Raw genomic sequence first — 18,694 nt, 5'->3', positions numbered from 1 at the left:
AATAGGTGTAGAGAATTTTTCCAAGACATTTTGAAATAAAATGTTAACCATTTTTTAAAGTAAAATACATTTTCAAAAATTTACTATTAACATTTCCCACCTAATTTAGTCGATGCAGACTTTTTAAGTATTACCCATACGTTTCTTAAGTACACATTGAACATTTTCGTTTTGAGGTATCAACATTTTCATAAAACTTGGTCAACATTTCTTTAAAATAATTGTTGAATTTTTTTCTAAGAAAATTTTAAAGTTAACTATCAACATTTTGGAAAAAGAAAATACATTTATAAAATGTGGTATGAGCATTTTTTCCACCTAAATTAGTTTACGTATATTTTTTAAGTACTATTAGACATATATTTCTTAAGTATCCATTGGTCATTTTCACTCGAGCTATTACATTTTCACAACACTTTGTCAACATTTCTTCAAAACAGACATTAAACATTTTTCCAATAGATTCTTAAAATACATTGTCAATATTTTTCAAAGGGCAACATTTAAAAGTATTGTGATATTTTTTTCCAGCTAAATTAGTTGATGTACATTTGTAAGTACACATTAAACATTTTTATTTTGAGCTTTTAACATTTTCGTAACACTTTGTGAACATGTATTTTTCTAATTGGCTTTGAACATTTTTCCAAAACATTTTTAAAGTACACTATCGACATTTGTGAAAGTGACACATTCCTCAAAAATTACATAAACAAACATCGGACTGTGCTAGGAGGAAGAAGTAGAAGCACACAATAAATAGGAAGTAGCAAAGAAAGAAAAAGAAGAAGAAAAAACAAATAGAGAAGAAGAAGAAGAAGAAGAAGAAGAAGAAGAAACGCAAGTTTTATTTTTTGAGGAAAAAGAAAAAACACAAGTTTTTTTTGACAAACAGAAAAAAAACACAAGTTTTTTTTGAACGGTAAAAAAACACAAGTAGAAGAAACGAAGAAACAGAACGCGCTCGAGGAGGAACGTAACTGGGCCGGCCCATTCTGGGAACTCTAGACGCAAAAAAAAAACCCCAGACATATCACCTCTCCCCCTTCCTCCCCCTCGCCTCCCCTCGCCAGAAAGCTTCTCCCTTTCCCCTTCGCCTCGCCGGGAGGAAATCTCCAAAACCCTAGCCGATGCCGTCGTCCATGCCGCGCAGAGGTAGACGACGCTCTCCCCCTCCACCTCCACCATCAGATGCATCACCCCTTCCCGTGCCCTCTCCTCCCCCACCGTCGCCATCAGCTGCATCGTCCAGGGCTACCTCCCCTCTACCACCGGCCGCAGCCTCCACCGCCGGCCGAACCCCTCCCCTCCGCTGCCCTCAACCACCAGCCGAAGCCTCCACAAGCCGATCCCCTCCCCTCCCCTACTCTCCACCACCAGGTGCAGCCTCCACAAGCCACCCCCCTTCCCTCCCCTGCTCTCCGCCACCAGCCGCAGCGTCCAGGGCCACCTCCCCTCCTCTCCCCTCCACCACCAGTCGGCCCCCTCCCCTCCTCTCCCCTCCACCACCGGCTGCAGCCTGCACAAGCCGACCCCCTCCCCTCCACGACCCAACCCCCTCCCCGTCTCTCCACCATCAGCCACAACCCCCTCCCGAATGCCGCTACTTTGACGGGGATGGAGAACTCTTCGCCGACAAGGACGGGGAAGGCCTCTCCTACAGTCGGCCACAGCCTCCACCGTATGACTTTGTCGCCATCCCCTCACTCTGCTCTCTATTTTTAATGCCTTGGAACATTTAGTAGTGATAGCTGCATGTTTTACATTGGTCGTTCGTATATATAAATGCAGAAATATAATCTCTGTTACACCTGTACCAATTTAATGAGGGCTAGTCCATTTGCATTGCCCATGAGACAACTATCTAGATATTCTTTGATTTATTCTCTCTCAGAACATGCTTAATAACTGCTGGCTATATTGTATTGCCATATTACTTGGAGTTGGTCTAATAGCCCACCCAGTAGTACTCCCTCTGTAAAGAAATATAAGAGCGTTTAGAGTAGTGATCTAAACGCTCTCATATTAGACCACTACTCTAAACGCTCTTATATTTCTTTACAGAGGGAGTAGTTAGCAAAAGATATATACTACTCCCTCTGTAAAAAAATATAAGAGAGGGAGTACTACATTAATACATTGCTCACCTCTAACGAAAACTCTTTGAAGCTTGTGTTGCAGCCGGCTATTACTCTACAACTCGTTTCTTTTCCCTCTCCTCCATCTCTCCTTCCACTCAGCATAAAATGTGACATGGCAGCTCCTATAGCATTGCTTACACCATGTTATTATACGTTCCCTCGGTCACAAAGTTGTCCAGCTCCTATTCTTGTTCCCTACTCACTATTTGTCCAAGAGTAGCTAGATCATTAGAAAAAGAGCTATTTGTCCAAGGCTTTTTTAGGGAAGCTTTGAATTCTTCTGTTTTGAGAGCATGAGGTGTTGTAAAAAAATGCTCTTTTGATCCCCATCGCGACCAAATATCTCTTATTCTAAAATTCTGCATTGGTTTTTTTTGAGTGCCTTTTAGTTACTAATACTTACTACTTTTTGTAAGAAAGGTTGGTTTTCTTTTGAGATAAGGGGTCAGGTTAGCTAGTTTTTTTAGAAACACCTATAGTTTTATTCAAACTCGCAACCATTACAGATACAATGATTTCGATCCATTATCAAATAAATTGCAAAGTAACTCCTACGACTAAGAATTACAATGAGATCTCTTGGAGGCATCTTTTCCTTGGTATCAATCTTTGCAAAATTTGCTATATTCCACCAATTTATTCATCTTTTGTTTTTTCAGCTGTGAGGACACTGAGCGGGCAGTGCGTATTGAGGCCCTATCACCGCCAAACCCCTTTCCATCCGTTTCAGCATTGATGCCAACTGGATTGCTCATTAAATATTTTCTGAGAGTTGATGCTGATGGCTTATTTCACACATATCCTCATCGGGGTGGTCCGTTTAAGAGCTTAGAAGAAGCCCAGGAGGCCATAGACACCTATCATGCTAATCGGATTAAAATCAAGTAATGATTTCATAACTTCGCTTTTATTTTTTTGCGTTGAAGTATTATTTTTGATTGTTTAGCAAATTATTCTAGAAACTCAGGATGCATATCCTTTTCTATTTTACTGGGTACTGGTGTGATTTGATTGCTGCTAGGTGCTTGTACTTTTTCTCAGCTATGTGATTGTGTTTTCAGATTCCTTACCCAGCGTTGTTGTACGGGTCAGGACTGAATGGCCTCTTGTTGGTGATCACTGTGGACCATTGCCGCTGTGATATAAGAGCAAACCATTGATTTGTTTGCCATGACTTATTCTTGTTTGGGAGTAGTAATTAGCATTCTGTTATCTATCATAAATCTAGGTACATTACCTAAGTAAGTTTCAGTCAAGATTAGTTTACCACTCATAGAAAGCATAGTCCCTTGCCAAGAAGCTGCTTTCTTTCCCACTTTCTCTTTGACAGGTTCCAATCACTATTATTAAGTTTCCTATAATGCAGACGGATGCCCATGTATCTAGAAGGGAAATCTCCCACGGTGCAAGTAAAAATCTGAGCATCAATGTCTTGCTTAACCAGTGCCTCCCAAAATAGAGAACTTCCTTTTTCAGGAAGTTGATTTTAAGTCCAGTCAAATGCTCAAAAACACAGAGAATGACAGAATTACCTTAAGATTTCTAGCCCCCTCCAACTCATCCTCAAGCATAAAAATGGTGTCATCAGCATACTGCAATATGGCTAAACCACCGTTGTGCAGCTTGTTAAGCTTCATGCACTAGCCAATGCAACCAAAAGTCCGAACTGATGGAAAGGGCTAGACAATACACATATACACTTCAACACCCCCTCTCACGTGTGATGCGGGAAGTCGACACGTGGATAGACTCAGAGGCATGGCTCAAGAGGCCTATATGTGGGCAAAGGGGGGCAGCACCAATTTTTGGATAAATTGCGAAAGCCAGGACTTGAACTCAAGACCTTAGCTCCGATATCATGTTAAGCTTCATGCACTAGCCAACACAACCAAAAGTCCGAACTAATGGAAAGGGCTAGACAATCCACATATACACTTCAACAAAGCTGAGGGACTGATAAGCCTTTAATGAAACCTTATTCTTGGGCTCTTTTGATAAGAGTAGCCAGAACATCAGCAGCAATATTAAAAAGTGAAGGAGAGAAGGGGTCTTCTTGCCTGAGCCCTTTCCTAGTAGCAAACTAACTACCTATCATGTCATTCAGAGTATTGGCAACCTTGCCATTGCAGACAACAGCTTTAATCCGCTGCACAAACTTCCTAGGGAAACCTTTCATTTCGAGGACTGAAAACATAAATTCGAAATTGATTTAGTCGTACGCCCTCTCAAAACCTACTTCAAGAAAAACACCAGCTTGTTTGCTCTTATTTAAAGAATGTAAAGTCTCATGTAGCAGTACTACACTATCTAAAATATAACAGCCTGTAACAAAAGCATTATGAATCTTGGACACTAATTTCTCTGCAACTAGCATAGCCCTAGTTGGCAATCAGGGTTTTGGTAAAAAATGTAAACGCCACATTAAGCATGCAAACAGTTCTATACATTTGGATCTTGTCAGCCCCCTGCCCCTTGGCAATCAGGTTGAAAATTCCATAGTCAAGTCTAGAGATAACAATAATACCGTCAAAGAAAACATTACAAAGCTGTAAAAAGATCATTGCAAACCAGCTTCCAAATTTTTTTTGTAGAACTCTGCAGGCTACATGAGCAGATACTAAATCTTCCAATGGGTTTTGCAGGCCCACTTTCAGCTTGTCAGGAATAGATACCGTCTTGAGCCCAACTTCTCTGTTAGGGATTTTAGTGGCTCTAGTAGTCCTGACCAGTGTGGGGCTTCTGTTTTCTTTGTCATGAAGTTGCTCCCCTCCAGTATCATCATCATGTATCTGTTTCTCAGTTTTTCTGCACTAATTCCTCAATCTTCTGAGTCCCAATGCCCAGCCTTGTAGCAAAATGGTCTGGGTCCTGTGTATGATCAAAATCATTTTCTTTCTGGCTCTCATCCTCAACAGTAAAGTCTTCTAACATAGCAGAATCCTTGGCGAAATCTGAATTTACTCGTTCAACCCAGATAACACTCTCATTTTCTTGTTTCATCCCAAGCAGCTTTTTCCTTGTCTCCTTCTCAGCTAGCAAGTTCATATCCAATTCATATTGGCTGGATACCCCTTCCTCACAGTTTTCAGTAGCAGAAATATCTTCGGAGGGAGCAACAGAGGTGTCATGCTTTCGGGATTTGCTAGTGTTTCCAAGACCACCATGAAATTATTATTGATAATTTATAACAGAGGTGTCATGCTTGTACTTTTGCTCAGCTATGTGATTGCGTTTTCAGATTCCTGACCCAGTGTTGTTTTACGGGTTGGACTTACTGACCTCGTGTCAGTGATCACTGCTGCTGTGATATAACAGCAAACTGTTGATTTGTTTGTCACAACTTTTCTTGTTTGGTACCTTGGTAGTAGTAATTAGCATTCTGTCATCTAGTAGCAATCAAGTTTGCTGGGCGCTCATTGGTTGCAAGAACAATGATGCATTTGTGGTAATTAATTACAAGAGTTGTTTGGTCCATCTCTTATTCTTTTGTAATTGTTATCTGAACTAGGTACTTGGGTGAGCTTTCCAAAGAGGACAGGTATGTTTGGCATAAACTATATTGGCGTGATGGAACAAGGAAGAATTCGAAAGAAGCTTTGGATGCAATGATGAACCTTGACCCCACTTTGGAAGTAGTTAAATGTTTACTAGACAAGCATAATGAGGAACACCATCTTTTCGAGGTTTGTTCTCTACCTTGTTCTCTCTTTCCATTTTTTTTATCGAGCATATGAAGTCAAGGAGGTTGTGAGTTACAAAGCTCATTTTCCGGAAAACGATTCTCAATATGAATGGAGGTCCTTCTCACATTTAAATGTGCTTGCAGAAAGAGGATTGAATGACAACCAAAATCTTCTCTTCATTGAAATCACATGCACAGATGGTGAATTTGAGGAGTATGCGCTTACTTGTCTTTGTGCGGTTTCGTCCGATGATAATGGTATGTTTGCATTTAGCTATTTAATCTTCCATCCAGTATATCAATATGCAAGTTACTGAAATTTGCATTATGTTCACACTTTGTATCACCAAGTGCCATATTCAGAATTCACCATAACAATATTCTGTTGCGTTATTTTCACTTGCTGCCGGCAAGATGTTGCAGAGCCACCGCCGCCTCGCCGCTGGCTGCTGCATCTAGAGAACAATGAGCATCTAGCCAGCATTGTTTATAAAGCGTCCTGCTTCAGACGCTTATAAGTTTATAAAGCGTCCTGCTTCAGAAGCTTAAGCGTCGCTTAAGTGATAAGGCGCCCTGGCAGCGCCTTAGAAATATGCCTGCTTTAGGCGCTTAGGCGTCGCTTAAGCATCCTTTAGGTCACTTTACCGCCTTATAAACCATGCTAGTGAGCCGTTATCTTGTGAGCTATGGTATATGGTACATGAACATCAGTAGCATTAGAGAGAAAGGGAGGAGGAGCAGGAGCACAAGTTGCTGCTGCTGCCAGCTGCCGCTGCGTGAGAGACCGAGAGGAGGAGTCAGGGGTGACGTGGAGGAGGTGAGGAGGAGCGAGTGAGACTGGGGCAGGATCTCAGGAGCCCTCCGCAAGCTCGCCGCTGGCCTGCTGCTGCCGCTGTTTAGGTCGGGAAGGAAATGTATTGGGGAGGGATTGCGCTGGACTGGGGTACCATGATAAGTAGGGTTAGTCTTACTCTTACTGGACTGGGCTGTATCGGGATAGTATCATGGGAGGTATCCAGCACGTATCGGGAATTATCTTCTTTTTTTTTGTTGCTTTATTAATCGCAGATACTTCACTGAAACGTATCAGCCACGGATTCGCTATGCACAGGACATATCAGTGTTTCTTAGGTGTTCATTAGCTGTTTCAGATTTTCAACCAGAATATTAACTATATTGGAGCATGTCTAAAGTTTCATAAGCTTAGCTAAGTGCCATTCAGTATATCAGTATGCAAGTTAATAAATTCTTCCATTCTGTATTATCAATATGCAAGTTTATTTTCACACTTTGTATCACCTAGTGCCATTTAACTAAGTGCTAGCTGTTTTCACACTTTGTTAATTCACTTGAAGAGTAGGTGTGTTCGCTGCGCCGGTAAAGATAACAATGAAGAATTCAGAATTTGGTCACAACAACACCTATTTTTGACTCAATTTGAGCATTTCTAAAAACATGGGAGTAGGTGTGTTCGGTAGTTGTTTCAGATTTTATTAACTATGTTTTAGCATGTCTAAAATAGGCGTGTTAGCTAGCTGTTTCAGATTTCCACCAGAATATTAACTACTCCCTCCATACCAAAATAAGTGTCTCAACTCTAGTACAACTTTGTAGCATGTCTAAAGTGTCATAAGCTTAGCTTAGCTGGTTCTCCGGTTATTCTTAGTTATGATAAAAAGAGCATACCGATACCTTGTGCATTAGATATTGATTAACAAAACTAAACCATAATTGTAGGTGAGTGCTGTGAATGTGGTGATGATGTGAAGCATCCCACTGGTGTGGAGTACAAAAAGGGTGAAGCAAAGCCCCATGGTCGATGCAAGTGCATTAACAGGCCTATCTCAGATGAAGCATTTAACAAGGTATTATTTTGTCGGCAAAAAACTTACCATGGATGTGCAGATGAGTCATTGTTAGTTTCATGTCTTTTTTCCTTTTCTTTTTTTGCAGTTTATTGTTGTGCGTGATGAGGATTCCCTGGAGGCGGAGGAGGCTAGGGTGAGACGGCAATTCAGGATACGCAACATAGCAGATGGCCATGGAGCGAGGGGCAAATACATCGTACCGGCGAAACGTGTGCAAGCATAGATGTATAATCATTAAGGTTGTGCTGCGTTTGTTTTTGGTACCAGTGATGCTGAGTAAGTAGCATGTGAGTGTTTGGCGTCTTGCTTGCTGACGTAGAAGCCTCAGCTCGTTTGGGTGGAGGACGGTCCTGTGCGGAACCCTCGTTTATGGTGGAATATCTGAAACAGCTAATGAACACCTACGTTTTGGGGGAATAAGCTGGCAAAACCAAAGTGGCTTTTTCAGTGCAATGTGTTTTGTTGTGTCAGTGAAGTGTTTTTCAGTGCAATGTGTTTTGTTGTGCCAATGAAGTGTTTCTCAGCGCAATGTGTTTTGTTGTGACAGTGAATTAGTCATAGAAATGTGGGATACATGCGTGACAAGAGAACTTTGAGTCTGGCGCCCAAGCTTTTGTCAAATTGTGTACTCAAACTTAAGTGGAGTATAATTTATTCACAACCAACACTGTACTTTGTACTCTCTCTATCAAAATATAAGACGTTTTTTTTGGGTCTAAATTTAGACTGAAAAATATTGTATATGTTGTTAGAGGGAGTATCTTATAGCAATCTAACTTGAAGTACACTGAAGAATGTTGAAGCGTCTTGCCTCATTAGAGGAGACTCTGCGTGTTATATAGCAGGGGCTTATCCCTGGATATGCATGCATCGCTGGAGTATATCTTGGAGAAGATCTACAGAGGGAGATTGCTAGAGATAAACTAGGCTACGGTAGCAAGACATAAATGTTAGGGTCTGACTATGTCATATCTAAGTATTTTTTGCCCCCTGTTTTATTTTTGTTGAGCGACATTTTTTTTTGCATGTAATGTTAGTTGGAACGTTAAAAAGCTGAAAAACTGGTTATCCACTTGACACAATTAGATCTCATGGCTATTAGGTAGCTCGGAACTTAATGAAGTCATAAGCAGGGACAGATCTGAGGCTTTTTTGAAACTTCAAAACACTAGTTTTTTTTAAAAAAATAGTAAGTATTTTTTGGAATGCGAACCGTTTTAAATAATTTTTAAAAACAAAAACATTTTTTGAAAACATAAACCTTTTTTTGAACCTTTGAATAATTTTTGAGCAGGAACATTTTTTCAAGATGAAAATCTTTTTGTAAACAACAATATTTTTGAAAAATGGGAACATTTTTTTAAACTCCGAACAAAATTTGAAAATGCAAACATTTAAGTATGATATCATCCCACATCACAGATAAACAAACCCCCACTATTGCATCGTTTGTTTGTTTTGTCTCCTTTTTGCGTTGCTTGTATGTCGCCCACGATACCCACCCAAAACGATGGGAGCTTCTTCGACTGGGCTGGCCCATTGGTGTCAAACTAATAGTGAGCGGTCGTGCGCAAAAAAGAATGTGCCGCGGGTACTTCGATTTGAGCTGCATACCTCCTGTTGGACCACACATCTTGCTAGCCATGGCAAGCGACGAGTTGTCGTGACAAATGAGTAGAGTGAGGTCTAAAGAACTAATGGCAGTGACATACCTGAACATTACTTGAAGGATTGCAAATAATTTTTCAAATTCGAACACCTTCTCAAAATTATGAACATTCTTTTTGTCAAACACGGGCAAATTTTAAAATTTAAAAACTGTGAATTTTTTAAATTCCTGATTTTTTGAATTTGTAATTTTTTTGAAAATGCCAACGTATTTTGAAATTCTGAACAATTTTGAAAATAAGAATATTTTTTTAATGGTGAACACAACTTCTTAAAGCGACATTTTTAAAAATTCTCTAACTTTTTTTTAAAAAATACGAACATTTTTGAATTGGTGAACAAACTAGCCTTATGTACAAAATAATATGACTCAAAAGGGTGTATCTCATTTCTATACAACTAAGAGATTTAAAAAAAAGGTGGGGAACTAAAAATCATATAAATGGTGGCTTTTCCAAAAAAAATAACACATGAAAATTTGGGCCCCTCGGTCTCGGTTGCATGTTAAAAAAATAAAAATGGGTCAAAGGTGGGCTTGCAACTAGGACAATTTTTTTAAAAATGGGATCGGCCTAAAAATAAAAAAACAACGTTGAGCAGCTAAAAAGGGCAAAAAAGTGGACTAGTAACTGTGAGGGCCGGGGCTCACATTTTACGTATTGAAGATGCAGTTGTACTTGGGATAAAAATTGGTCGCTCACCCCAGTTGCAGGTTGATGTGAACGTGTAACTGCGATGAAAAAAACATGAAACCCAATTGCAAGTCAATGGTGGAATTGCAAGTGGGGCGAAGAATAAAAAGGGATAGCCTACTCGTAAAATGAGGGTGGGGTTGTAACTAAGGCAACAAATAAAAAGGTTAAAAAAACCCGATTGCATGTCTACGGTGGGCTTCTAACTAGGAGGGAGGACAAAAAAGGTTGGTGCTGGTTCTAAGCCCATGGTGGACTTGCAAACAGAGGCGACAAAAAAAACTACGAGAACAATTGCGATTCGAGGGTGGACTTGCAACTGGGACAACTATGAGTCTAGTTGCGAGTTGATGGTGGACTTGCAACTGGGATGAAAACAGACTACAATCCTAGTTGCGAGTCGAGGATGGACTTGTAATTTTATTTTATTTTTTGAGGATGGACTTGCAATTGGGATGTAAAAACAATGGGCCTATTGCTAGTCCAGGATGGACTTGCAACTGAGACAACAAGACAAAACTATGGTACGAGTTACGAGTCGAGGGTGGACTTGCAACTGGGATAAAACAAATTGCCCATTTTGCGATTCGAAGGTTGAACTGGCGGCTGGGACAACAATAAAACCATGGGCCCAGTTGCGAGTCGAGGGTGAACTTGCAACTGGGACAACTACACAAAATTGCGAGGCCTGTTGCGATTCAAGGGTGGACTTGCAATTGGGACAACTACCAACCTAGTTGCGAGTCGAAGGTGGGCTTGCAACTGGGATGAAAACATATTATAGTCCCAGTTGTGAGTCGAGGAAGGACTTACAAGTGGGATAGAAAATAAAATGTGGGTCTCATTGTGAGTCGAGAGTGGACTTGCAACTGTGACAACTACACAAAACTACGATACTAGTTGTCAGACAAGGGTGGACTTCCAACTGGGACAGTAACAAACTATGAGCCCAGTTGCGGGTCGAGCATTGACTTGCAACTGGGATGAAAAACAAAACATATGACCAGTTGCGAGTCGAGGCTGGACTTGCAACTAGGACAACTACGAAATTATGAGCTCAGTTGTGAGTCAAGGGTGGACTTACAACTACGATGAAACAAACTACTGTCGCAGTTGCGAGTTAAGGATGGACTTGCAACTGCAACAACTACACAAAACTATGATGTCATTTGCGAGTCAAGGGTGGACTTGCAACTGGGACAATAATAGACTATGAGCCTAGTTGCGAGTCGGGCATGGACTAGCAAATGGTATGAAAAAATACAAGCCTGATTGCGAGTCGAGGTTGTACTTGCAACTGGGACAACTACGAGCTCATCTGCGAGTCATGGGTGGACTTACAACTTGGATAACTACGAAACTACGAGCCTAGTTGCGAGTCAAGAGCCGACTTAAAACTGGGATGAAAAAAATTATAGGCCCAGCTACGAGTGAAGGGTGGACTTGCAACTATGATAAAAAAAAACAAAACCAAAAACACATGCTCTAGTTGCAAGTCAAGATGGGCTTGCAACTCAAATAATTATGAGCCTAGTTGCGAGTCGAGGGTGAATTTGCAACTGAGACAACTACGAAACTATGAGGCCAGTTGCGAGTCAGGGATCGACTTGCAACTGGGATGAAACAAACTATGGACCGAGTTGCGAGTTAAGGGTGGACCCACAACTGGGATGAAAAACAAAGCAAGGGTTGAGTTGTGTGTCATGGGTAAGGTTGCAAATGGGATGAAACAAACTACATGCCTAGTTGGGAGTCAAGAGTGCACTTTTAACTGGGACAACTACACAAAACAACGATATCAGTTGCGAGTCAAGGATGGACTTGCAGCTGGGACAACTACACAAAACTATGCTAGGAGTTGTGAGTCGAGGGTGAACTTACACCTGGGACAATGATACGTCTTCGACGTATCTATAATTTTTGTCTGTTCCATGCTATTATATTATCCATCTTGGATGTTTCATATGCATCATTATGCTATTTTATATAATTTTTTGGGACTAACCTATTAACCTAGTGCGCAGTGCCAGTTGCTGTTTTTCGTTGTTTTTGTCTTTTACAGAAAATCAATACCAAATGGAAAGAAAATTTTTGAGAAATTTTCTTGGACCAGAAGACACCCAGGAACCTTCGGGAGGGGGTCAGAGGGGCCATCACTTGGCGACAAGCTCGGGAGGCGCGCTCTAGGGGGGCGCCCCAGGCTTGTGGGCCCCCCTGATGCCTCTTCAACCCTAATCTCAACTCCATAAATACCCAACTATTCCATGTATACCAAAGGGGCACACCAAAAATACTTTTCCGTCGCCGCAAGTTTCTGTCCTCATGAGATCCCATCTGGAGACCTGTTCTGGTACTCTGTCGGAGGAGGATTCGATCATGGAGGGCCTCTACATCAACCTTGTTGCCCTTCCGATGATGTGTGTGTAGTTTACCACAGAACCTACGGGTCCATAGCTAGTAGCTAGACGGCTTCTTCTCTCTCTTTGATCTTCAATACAATGTTCTCCTTGATGTTCTTGGAGATCTATTCGATGTAATCTTCTTTTGCGGTGCGTTTGTTAAGATCCGATGAATTGTCGGTTTATGATCAGATTATCTATGAATATTATTTGAGTCTTCTCTGGACTCTTTTATCATGATTAAGATATATAGCTTTGTATTTCTCTCCAGTCTATTGATTTGGTTTGACCAACCAGATTGATTTTTCTTGCAATGGGAGAGGTGCTTTGTATTGGGTTCAATCTTGCGGTGCTCAATCCTAGTGACAGAAAGGGACATGACACGTATAGTATTGTTTCCATTAAGGATAAAAAGATGGGGTTTATTCATATTGATTGGATCTATCCCTCTACATCATATGTCATCTTGCTTAAGGTGCTACTCCATTCTTGTTAACTTAATACACTAGATGCATACTGGATAGCGGTTGATGTGTGCAGTAATAGTAGTAGATACAGGGAGGAGTCAATCTACTTGTCACGGACGTGATGCATATATTCATGATCATTGCCTTAGATATCGTCATAATTATTCGCTTTTCTATCAATTGCTCAATGATGTCGCTTGAGATGCGTCGGTGTTTCCCCAAGGAATAAGGGGGGATGTAGCACAACAACGGTAAGGTATTTCCCTCAGTGATGAGACCAAGGTTATCGAACCAGTAGGAGAACCACGCAACACTATGTAAACGGTACCTGCACACAAATAACAAATACTTGCAACCCGACGCGTAAAAGGGGTTGCCAATCCGTTTCGGGTAGCGGTGCCAAAAAGTGACGTAAGGATAGGATAAAACTGTAGTAGATTGATAGGTGCAAATAAAAGTAAATAAAACGCAACAAGGTATTTTTGGGTTTTTGATAATATAGATCTAAAAATAAAAGAAGCAAATAAAAGAAAATGCAATTGGCAATAAGGATCTGAAAGTATATGATGGAAAATAGACCCGGGGGCCGTAGATTTCACTAGTGGCTTCTCTCAAGAAAATAGCAATGGTGGATAGACAAATTACTGTTGGGAAATTGATAGAAAAACAAATAATTATGATGATATTCAAGACAATGATCATGTATATAGGCATCACGTCCAAGATTAGTAGACCGACTCCTGCCTGCATCTACTACTGTTACTCCACACATCGACCGCTATCCAGCATGCAACTAGTGTATTAAGTTCATGGAAAAACGGAGTAATGCAATAAGAACGATGACATGATGTAGAAAAGATATATTCATGTAGGAATAGACCCCATCTTTTTATCCTTAATAGCAACGATACATGCGTGCCTTGCTGCCCCTTCTGTCACTAGGAAAGGACACCACAAGATCGAACCCATTACAAAGCACCTCTTCACATTGCAAGATAAATAGATCAAGTTGGACAAACAAAACCCAAATATTGGAGAAGAAATACGAGGCTATAACAATCAAGATTGGATATTAAGTCAAGGCAAATCTAATCATAAACTCACAATTCATTGGATCCCAACAAACACACCGCAAAGAGTCATTATATCAAATAGATCTCCAAGAGACCGTTGTGTTGAGATACAAAGAGAGAAAAATCTATCTAGCTACTACCTACGTACCCGTATGTCTGACTTGAACTACTCACGCATCATCAGAGAGACACCAATGAGGATGATGAACCCCTCCGTGATTGTGTTCCCCTCCGGCGGAGTGCCGGAATAGGGCTCTAGATTGGTTCTTGTGGTTCTGGAACTTGCGGCGGCTGGAATAAAATTTCGTCGACTCCCCTAGGGTTTTTGGAGCAAGCAGGTATTTATAGAGTGAAGAGGCGGTGCGGGAGGCCACCGAGGTGGGCATAACCCACCTGGGTGCGCTCGGGGGCCAGGCGCGCCCTGGTGGGTTGTGCCCCCCTCGGGGCACCCCCCAGCTCTGGCCCATCTGGTGTCTTCTAGTCCAAAAAACCCACAAAAAGTTCCGCTGCATTTGGACTCTGTTTGATATTGATTTTCTGCGATGTAAAAAACATGCAGAAAACAACAACTGGCACTTGGTACTATGTCAATAGGTTAGTCCCAAAAATGATATAAAATGATTGTAAAACATCCAAGAATGATAATATAACAGCATGGAACAATAAAAAATTATAGATACGTTGGAGACGTATCACTCAATAGTAATTTGTTAACCCACCGTATGCATTCTTTCAAGAGAGAAGCCTCTAGTGAAAACTATGGCAACCGGGTCTATTTCTTATCATATTATTTCAGATCTATAAAATCAAAACCCCCAAAATATACCTTGCTGCAATTTATTTACCTTTATTTCATTTTGCACTTTTACTTATCTTTTATACCTATCTCTATCAGATCTCACCCTTGCAAGTAACTGTGAAGGGATTGACAACCCCTTTATCGCGTTGGGTGCAAGTATTTGTTTGTTTGTGCAGATGCTATCATTGGAGACTTGTGTGTTCCTCCTACTGGATTTATACCTTGGTTCTTGACTAAGAGAAATACTTATCTCTACTTTGCTGCATCATCCTTTCCTCTTCAAGGGGAAAACCAACGCAAGTTCAAGAAGTAGCAGGAAGAATTTCTGGCGCCGTTGCCGGCAAGGATCTACATCAAGCCTACCAAGTACCTATCATAAACTCACATCTCTTTCATTTATATTATTCACCATTTGCTTCTCGTTTTCATCTCACCCACTTCTAAAACATTTTCAGAAAAACACAAAAATATTTGCCTTTTTATTTGCCTTCTTTTCGTTTGCCTTTATGTCTTACTCGGTCTGTTTGCTTGTTCGCTTTGTATAATTGCATGTTTATTCCAAATCATAAAGCAAAAATTTTATGGATCCTCATACACTTGCTAACCTTTTTAAAATATTCAATTATGATGAACCAATTGCTAATGAGTTGAGTGCACTAGATTATCTTTATGAAGTTTTGCTTGAAATTCATGAATCTGAAAAATGTGATGAAGTGCTAAAAAAAGAAATTTATAAAGTGATTCACAATAGCTCCTTGAATGAAAAGCATGATTGCAATGGTGTTATTATAAATTATATTAATGTCAATTGTGCTAATAATATGCAAAAACCCAAGCTTGGGGATGCTAATTTTGATATCTCCACTACTTATTGCAAAGATCATGATTGGGTGATTCTTCTTATGATCTCGAAAATTTATTTGAGCCTCATGATGAATATGAAATTGATAATAATGTTTGCAATATTATTGAAAGTGGGTTTGGAAGAGTGTCAACTCTAGAAAAAAAGAATCCCACATATTTGGAGAGTGTTCAATCTTATGATTTTTTAATAAAAGTGGGTTTGGAGAGGTCATGACCTTATTTAACATTAATCCCACTGTCTTGGAAGATTATAAAACTTTTATGCATGTGGATAATGAAGAGAAAATTTTATATGATAGCTATATTATTGAATTTGATTATGATCCTACATGTAATTATTATGTGAGAGAGAAAAATATGGTTTAGAAATTTTCATGTTACTCAATTACCTCTCGTTATGTTGAGATTGCTATTGTTTCTTTCTATTTCCTTGCATATGCTAGTTTTTGCTTGTCTTGATAATTTGTTTACTTATAAAATGCCTATGCATAGGAAGTATGTTAGAATTAAACTTGTTCTTCACATGCTATATGATGCTCTCTCCGTGTTTCAATTGCTATTTTTCATGTGAGCATCATTAAAACTATCAGTGCCTAGCTAAAAGGCTTTAAAGAAAAGCGCTTGTTGGGAGATAACCCAATATTTTTATTTTATGTTTTTATGTGTTTATGCAATTAAACTTATGTTATTGTATTTTGGTCTTTTAGTTAGTGTTTATGCCAAGTAAGACCTTTGAGATGGAAGATTGTTGATTTGATTATGTGAGAAAACAGAAACTTTTGCGCCCAGTAAAAAAATTGATATGGTCTGCTCGAACGCGATAAATTCTTGAATTTTTTATAGTTTATTGATACACAAATTTCTCATGTTGTTATAATTTTTAAGAATTTTTGGAGTTACAGTAGTTTGGCTAAAGTCCAGATTACTATAGACTGTTCCGTTTTTGACAGATTCTGTTTCCATTTTGTTGTTTCCTTATTTTGATGAATCTATGGGTAGTATAGGGGGTATGATCCATGGAAGAGTTAGAATACAGTAGATATAACACAAATATAAAATTGTAATGAGTTCACAACAGTAACTAAAGGTGGTGATTTGCTTTGTTTCACTAACGGATCTCACGAGTTTCTCTTGAGTTTTGTGTTGTGAAGTTTTCAAGTTTTGAGTGAAGTTTCGATGGACCATGGAATAAGGAGTGGCAAGAGCCTAAGCTTGGGATGCCCAAGGCACCCCAAGGTAATATTCAAGGACAACCAAGCATCTAAGCTTGGGGATGCCCCGGATGACATCCCCTGTTTTGTTTACAATCTATTAGTAATCACTTGAAGCTATATTTTTATTCACCACATGATATGTGTTTTTCTTGGAGCGTCTTGTATTATATGTGTCTTTGCTTTATTTGATTTTTAGTTTGCCACAATCATCCTTGCTATACACACCTTTTGAGAGGGACACACATTAATTGTGAATTTGTTAGGATACTCGATGTGCTTCACTTGTACTTTTTGAGCTAGGTAGTTGCTCTAGTGCTTCACTTATATATTTTAGAGCACGAAGGTGGTTTTATTTCGAAGAAATCGATGAACTCTCATGCTTCAATTATATTATTTTGAGAGTATTATAAACAGTATGGCAATTTGCTTGGGTTATGAATTTAGTCCTAATATGATGGGTATCCAAGAGGGATATAATAAAAACTTCCATGAAGATCATTGGATATATGAGATGTTTGATTCCTTGCATTTGTTTTGAGATATAGAGATGGTGATATTAGAGTTATGCTAGTGAGTAATTGTGGTTTAGTAAGAATATTTGTGTTAAGGCTTGTGATTCCCGAAGCATGCATGTATGGTCTCTCGTTATGCCATGAAGTTGGAGCATGATTTGTTTTTGATTGTCTTCCTTATGAGTGGCGGTCAGGGACGAGCAATAGTCTTTTCCTACTAATTTATTCCCGTAGGAGCATGCGTAGTAGTGCTTTGCTTCCAGGGCTAATGAACTTTTGCAATAAGTATGTGAGTTCTTTATGACTAATGTTGAGTCCATGGATTATACACACTCTCACCCTTCCACCATTGCTAGCCTCTTCGGTGCTATCTTTTTCCACTCTTGTGCTTCAAAGCAGCACCATGTTCTTCATGATAGAGATTCTTCTATTTTGTTACTTTCATATATTACTAATGGGAATTTTTCATTATAGAACTTGGTTATGGGTTGTGTTCTGGTTGCCAAATGGATTCATGTCATCGGTACTCGCTGCAAGCACTATGTTCCTTGCATCTCCTACATAAAATTGATATGTGGCGTTGAACGCTCTCCACTGGCTTGCATCTGCGAGGTGTCTCAGTTTTGGATCATCTCCATCGTCAGGCTTTTTCCTCTCCGCGTGCCAACGCATTAGCTTTGCTTCCTTAGAATCTACAAAATAATGTTGCAGACGGGGAGTGATCGGTAAGTACCATACAACTTTTTGGGGACATTTCTTTCCTGCCTTCTTGTATCGAGAAGCATTGCACACCGGACAACAGATTTTTTCCGCGTGCTCCTTCTGATAAATGATGCAATCATTGATGCATGTGTGGTATCTAACATGCGGCAGATCAAGAGGGCACACTATTTTCTTGGCCGCAACGACACTAGTAGGACACAGGTTACCTTTGGGAAGAACCTTCTTTAGATACTTGAGAAGCTCATCAAGGCTTCTGTCGGTCCATTTGCTTTTAGCCTTTGTCTTTAGAAGTTCGAGCGTGAAATTGAAGCGGGTCACCTCTGGATCGCAACCACCATACAATGGACTCTTCGAGTCTTCCTCCAGTTTCTCAAGCTTGGACTCCTCTCTAGAAGCAGCTCTGTCGCTAGTCGTCTTCTTGTGAAGCAGGTCTCGAACATGAGGGTCCCCCATGATTGAACTTAGTAGAGAATAAGGTTGCGGCGTGTTCGCGGCTTCTCCATCGTGTCCGGCCTCTTCTTCACCTCCATGTGCAGCCTCTTCTACGCCGTCATGTCCGGCCTCTTCTTCGCCGCCATTATCGGTCATCATC

At 40.1% G+C, this 18,694-nt stretch overlaps 1 protein-coding gene across 1 annotated transcript; it reads left to right on the top strand.

Moving 5' to 3' along the window:
- Positions 1–1,047: 1,047 nt before the first annotated feature.
- Positions 1,048–8,144, top strand: LOC125552517 (uncharacterized). The gene is made up of 6 exons (XM_087518785.1): positions 1,048–1,681; positions 2,801–3,025; positions 5,650–5,828; positions 5,869–6,081; positions 7,561–7,688; positions 7,777–8,144. The coding sequence occupies exons 1-6, from the start codon at positions 1,131–1,133 to the stop codon at positions 7,912–7,914; spliced, it is 1,434 nt and encodes a 477-aa protein (XP_087374911.1). The 5' UTR covers positions 1,048–1,130; the 3' UTR covers positions 7,915–8,144.
- The last annotated feature ends 10,550 nt before the right edge of the window (positions 8,145–18,694 follow it).

Source organism: Triticum urartu, chromosome 4A (assembly GCF_056163025.1).
Source record: "Triticum urartu cultivar PI428250 chromosome 4A, HENAU_Tu73, whole genome shotgun sequence".
NCBI classification, from domain to species: Eukaryota; Viridiplantae; Streptophyta; class Magnoliopsida; order Poales; family Poaceae; genus Triticum; species Triticum urartu.
The sequence above is the reverse complement of the archived record's forward strand: the minus strand, read 5'-3'. Positions and strand labels throughout refer to the sequence as shown.

What these genes read in the sequence shown, in the direction of transcription:
- LOC125552517 (XM_087518785.1), top strand. Translation starts at nt 1,131, where the DNA reads ATGCCGTCGTCCATGCCGCGCAGAGGTAGACGACGCTCTCCCCCTCCA. An exon ending in ACACCATCTTTTCGAGGTTT is followed by an intron (nt 5,829 to 5,868) that starts GTTCTCTACCTT and finishes TTTTTTATCGAG; the next exon opens with CATATGAAGTCAAGGAGGTT. An exon ending in GGTTTCGTCCGATGATAATG is followed by an intron (nt 6,082 to 7,560) that starts GTATGTTTGCAT and finishes CCATAATTGTAG; the next exon opens with GTGAGTGCTGTGAATGTGGT.